This window comes from Pocillopora verrucosa, chromosome 5, assembly GCF_036669915.1.
Source record: "Pocillopora verrucosa isolate sample1 chromosome 5, ASM3666991v2, whole genome shotgun sequence".
Lineage (NCBI taxonomy): Eukaryota > Metazoa > Cnidaria > Anthozoa > Scleractinia > Pocilloporidae > Pocillopora > Pocillopora verrucosa.
Window position 1 is genome coordinate 16117550 of NC_089316.1, and position 5000 is coordinate 16122549.

The following is a 5000-nucleotide window of genomic DNA, read 5'->3' on the forward strand; positions in this document are numbered from 1 at the left end:
GCTGTACCGGCTGTCTCTGATAGTCCTGTTTTGGATGAGGGTGCGGACGAACAGTTGAGGAGTTGTAGATGAGGCTCCTGATGTGGAAGATGTTGCTGTAGTGAGGAAAAATGTGGATGTGGTCGAGGAAGTTGAGGTTGCTGATAAAGGGATGGTGAGGTTGTGGATGTGTGAAGTTGGTACCCCTGCGGGGGCTCCTGGTTTTTGCCCCTCGGGGCGTGTCTCGGTCCCTCGGTCCCTGTTGTTGTGAGTGCGCAGGTTGCCTTGGGTCCTGCGGCGGTGCCCTGGCCCCTCTGGGCCCCCTCAGTCTGTCTGTACTCGCTCGGTTCTTTCGCCTGTTGCTTCATGTAGAATTTTCACCCCTGAGCTTCGTAGGAAGTTTTTTTGTGGGTATCGTGCTATGTTATGCCGGAGTTCCGGCGAATGCGGCCTTTGTTTTTTCGTATTAAGGACTTTAAGTTGCGTGGGGTCTCCCCTGCTACCGATCGGATAGGGGCCGCATAACTTTTGAGAATGGGGCGGATTCGATCGTGCATACGAATCTTATCCGTATGTACAGAGTGGATACTAGTGATGAGATGGGCGGAGATAGAGTATGTTTCAGTTTATCCTTAAGGTCAAGGATGACCCTCCTATAGGATTCTATTAGGGGGTCTAATGTTGATGCGGTGGGGCCCACTGAGCACAGTAATGCTTTGTGGGTGGAGTTGTTTCGGGGAAAAATTTCATGGTGGGGCAAAAACAGAGCCGGATGTGCCTGCAAAGGCTTTGAATATCAAGAAATATCGCTCGTAAACGTACCAGCTCTGGTGGTAATAACGTAAATGAGGTTCCGTCCTCCTCTGAGGGGGCCATAGTAATACGGTAAATAAGGCTGATGATGGTTTTGTCAATGGGTACTCGTAGCAGCTCTCGTTCTGTGGTCCCTACGGCTGCGGTTGCTTGCCGACAAGAGTTAATTTAAGCGTTACTACCCCCCCTTCGTGTTGGGGGGGTCCCGAAAGAATGTCGAAAGAGTGATATAGTATAGTAACCATGGAAAAAACAATAGTAAGCATGTTATACGTCTCAATTAATATTGAAAGTTTAGTAGCATAATTAAATAGTATAATGTAAAGAGATATTAGTTCCCTTCCGTCGGTTTTGTATTCAGTTTTGTTCGTGTGTTGTCTGGAGCGGGCGGGTTCAATTTTGGGTTGGGAGGTCGTGTTGAATTGTTGCTGAGGTGGGGTTCGATTCCCCAACGAAGGTTGGTGTCGGGTGGACCTCGGTTTATGGTGGAACCCAACCCTAAAGGCATTGCCGACTTTCAGCCATGGGTTGGGATTAGGTTCTGTAGCATCTGGAAGGCATTGACACTCGCCCTCGCGCGGAGACTGAGCCGTTCGCCCTTAAAGATTAAAAAAAACTTACCTGACGCGGGAGGTACTGTGATCAAGGAGGCAGTCCTCTCAAGGCGAGGCCCTTTCATTGCACTTCGACTGGGTTGACCCTTGCGATTACCCCAAATGTGGGTAACTCGAGCGTATAATTTCTGGTAGTGGGGACCTGCGTTCGCGCTCGTCCCCGCAAAAGTCATCCAAACTATGTCTATATGGCCCTCTTACTGACTATCGAGGGTATTTTTGCTTTTGCAGTGGACCGGTAGACTTGCAAAGAAAGCAAAGGACGCACAACTGGCCAAGGTTGTGCACGTTTGGAGGGGTAGAAGTGCATTGGAGAGACTGGAGGAAGGAAACAAGGTGAGTTTCGGGGCGGTGCGTAACTTTGCTGGCTGTTTTTGTTCAAGGCCTGTCTGCTCTATTGTGTGTAAAGTCCTGTTCGTTTGTATTTGCAGGTTGTGCGTGCCGTGCCGTGCTGTGCTATGCGCGCGAAGGGAAAGGAAATGAAAGGAAACCAAACGGCCGATCGACCGAGCGAGCGAGCATAGAAGGTCATTCGACTTGGACCGTGAGTACACTTTGAACCTTTTGAGCGGTTTTATTGTCACTGGAGCCGCTTTTAGAAATGCTATTGCTATCGTTAGTGTATCCTTTGTGCGAGCAAGCGAGTGAACGAATGAACGAGGGAAGGAAACAAACTAGCAGAGTAGTAAAAGTATCGAACCTTTTTCCCGATTCGTTTGCAGTCTGAATCCAACCATTGTCGACTTTCAGTGCCGTTTTTCGCGCGCCTCCTCTTGGAAGTGTGCGAGTGTTTTGCCACGTCACGATGGCTTAAAACTGCGTCTCAGAAGTGTGCGTTTTTTTCCTATTCATTTTTTCGTTCGTTATTTGGAATGATTTGATATCACAGAAGTAGAATTTGACATCATAAACTGTTCATCTCGCGCGTGCTCACTCGCTCGCGCGCGCTCTGTAAGAAAAGTCGATCGCACTAGAGTTTTCGCCATTAGCTGGCCGATTTTTGACAAAAAGGTGTTTTCCCCCCCTCGTTTTTTGCTTTGATTTTGTTCCTCACTCACCTACGGCTCTCTATGTGAAATTGTGGTGTATGGAGAGCTATTTATTGGGATAAAACGTTTAGAGATGTTCGCAAGACAAAAAATTGAAGCCTACAACACGGGGTATTCCCAGGCGGTCACCCATCCAAGTACTAACCCCGCCCGACAGGGCTTAACTTCGGTGATCGGACGAGAACCGGTGCTTTCCCTGTGGTATGGTCGTAGACGAGGAAATGGGGTCGAAATTCTGCTTGTTATCGGCCAGGTTCAGGCTGTAAAGCGGCCACATCCCTGAGTGTAGGCGAATTTGAAATTCTAAAGCCCTAGTTTCGTTACTCTAACCCTAAGAAATCGATACTCTAACCCTAAGAAATTGTTACCCTAACCCTAAGAAATGGTTACCCTAACCCCGAAGTCGTTACCTAACCCTAATGTATTTTCCTCAACCCAGTTAACACATTGAGGAGCATCGATTTGAAGCACTATTCCCTAGGGAGGGGAGGGAGGGGTCCCAAGAGACATAACGTGTCCTAAAAACCTATTATACAATGTTTTAGCTCCGTAGGTGCGTGTATCTGGCTTTAAAATCTTACAGTGAGGAGATACCAAACGGGTCAGCCTCTGGGACCGTCTGCGGGACTCGCAAGGGCTTGTGGGGGCGACCTGCTACTATCCACCATAAACCGTGGGAAGGATCCCTCGACCACCCCCCTCACCCAGGGCATGCTTCGGCATCAATATCAAGAATATCGCTCGTAAAAGTACCAGCTCTGGTGTTAATAACGTAAATGAGGTTCCGTCCTCCTCTGCGGGGGCCATTGTTAATACTGTAAGGCTGATGATGGTTTTGTCAATGTTACTCGTAGCAGCTCTCGTTCTGTGGTCCCTACGGCTGCGGTGCTTGCCGCCGAGTTGCTTAAGCGTTACTACCCCCCCTTCTGTTGTGGGGGTCCCGAAATGTCGAAAGAAATTATAGTAAACACTAGTAAACAATAGTATCTACGTCTCAAAATATAGTTTAGTAATATGTAAATAGTATTGTAAATATTAGTTCCCTTCTCTTTTTTTGTTTTGTTTCAGTTTTTTGTGTTTGTTTTTGGAGCGGGCGTGTTTCATTTTTGGGTGTGAGTGTGTTGAATGTTTGCGAGGTGGGTTCGATTCCCCAACGAAGTTGGTGTCTGGTGGCCCTCGGTTTATGGTGAACCCAACCCTAAGGCATTGCACTTTCAGCCATGGGGGGAATAGGTTTGTAGATCGGCAGGCATTGCACTACCCTCACGCGGGAGCCTGGCCGTTCGCCTTAAACACAAAAAAAAAAAAACTTACCTGACGCGGGAGGTACTGTGATCAAGGAGGCAGTCCTCTCAAGGCGAGGCCCTTTCATTGCACTTCGACTGGGTTGACCCTTGCGATTACCCCAAATGTGGGTAACTCGAGCGTATAATTTCTGGTAGTGGGGACCTGCGTTCGCGCTCGTCCCCGCAAAAGTCATCCAAACTATGTCTATATGGCCCTCTTACTGACTATCGAGGGTATTTTTGCTTTTGCAGTGGACCGGTAGACTTGCAAAGAAAGCAAAGGACGCACAACTGGCCAAGGTGTTGGCACGTTTGGAGGGGTAGAAGTGCATTGGAGAGACTGGAGGAAGGAAACAAGGTGAGTTTCGGGGCGGTGCGTAACTTTGCTGGCTGTTTTTGTTCAAGGCCTGTCTGTTCTATTGTGCGTAAAGTCCTGTTCGTTTGTATTTGCAGGTTGTGCGTGCCGTGCCGTGCTGTGCTATGCGCGCGAAGGGAAAGGAAATGAAAGGAAACCAAACGGCCGATCGACCGAGCGAGCGAGCATAGAAGGTCATTCGACTTGGACCGTGAGTACACTTTGAACCTTTTGAGCGGTTTTATTGTCACTGGAGCCGCTTTTAGAAATGCTATTGCTATCGTTAGTGTATCCTTTGTGCGAGCAAGCGCGAGTGAACGAATGAACGAGGGAAGGAAACAAACTAGCAGAGTAGTAAAAGTATCGAACCTTTTTCCCGATTCGTTTGCAGTCTGAATCCAACCATTGTCGACTTTCAGTGCCGTTTTTCGCGCGCCTCCTCTTGGAAGTGTGCGAGTGTTTTGCCACGTCACGATGGCTTAAAACTGCGTCTCAGAAGTGTGCGTTTTTTTCCTATTCATTTTTTCGTTCGTTATTTGGAATGATTTGATATCACAGAAGTAGAATTTGACATCATAAACTGTTCATCTCGCGCGTGCTCACTCGCTCGCGCGCGCTCTGTAAGAAAAGTCGATCGCACTAGAGTTTTCGCCATTAGCTGGCCGATTTTTGACAAAAAGGTGTTTTCCCCCCCCCTCGTTTTTTGCTTTGATTTTGTTCCTCACTCACCTACGGCTCTCTATGTGAAATTGTGGTGTATGGAGAGCTATTTATTGGGATAAAACGTTTAGAGATGTTCGCAAGACAAAAAATTGAAGCCTACAACACGGGGTATTCCCAGGCGGTCACCCATCCAAGTACTAACCCCGCCCGACAGGGCTTAACTTCGGTGATCGGACGAGAA

The 5000-nt window shown here is 48.2% G+C and overlaps 1 protein-coding gene and 4 non-coding genes across 5 annotated transcripts in view; 2 read left to right on the forward strand and 3 right to left on the reverse strand.

Moving 5' to 3' along the window:
* The window catches only part of LOC131799251 (uncharacterized), a 10377-nt gene extending 10030 nt beyond the window's left edge, over window positions 1-347 (reverse strand). Inside the window, exon 1 of the mRNA XM_066166430.1 lies at window positions 8-347. Coding sequence (XP_066022527.1) covers window positions 8-347 — 340 coding nt within the window. The remainder of the gene's footprint in view (window positions 1-7) is intronic.
* Window positions 348-1405: 1058 nt separating this feature from the next.
* LOC136281376 (U1 spliceosomal RNA) lies at window positions 1406-1569 on the forward strand. The gene has a single exon (XR_010717725.1). It is a non-coding gene; the product is annotated as a U1 spliceosomal RNA (small nuclear RNA).
* A 982-nt stretch (window positions 1570-2551) lies between these two features.
* On the reverse strand, window positions 2552-2670 carry LOC136281379 (5S ribosomal RNA). Its single transcript, XR_010717728.1, has one exon. It is a non-coding gene; the product is annotated as a 5S ribosomal RNA (ribosomal RNA).
* Window positions 2671-3761: 1091 nt separating this feature from the next.
* Window positions 3762-3925, forward strand: LOC131798338 (U1 spliceosomal RNA). Its single transcript, XR_009341300.2, has one exon. It is a non-coding gene; the product is annotated as a U1 spliceosomal RNA (small nuclear RNA).
* A 987-nt stretch (window positions 3926-4912) lies between these two features.
* The window catches only part of LOC131798360 (5S ribosomal RNA), a 119-nt gene continuing 31 nt past the window's right edge, over window positions 4913-5000 (reverse strand). Inside the window, exon 1 of the ribosomal RNA XR_009341317.1 lies at window positions 4913-5000. This exon is cut by the window's right edge and continues 31 nt beyond it. This is a non-coding gene — a ribosomal RNA (5S ribosomal RNA).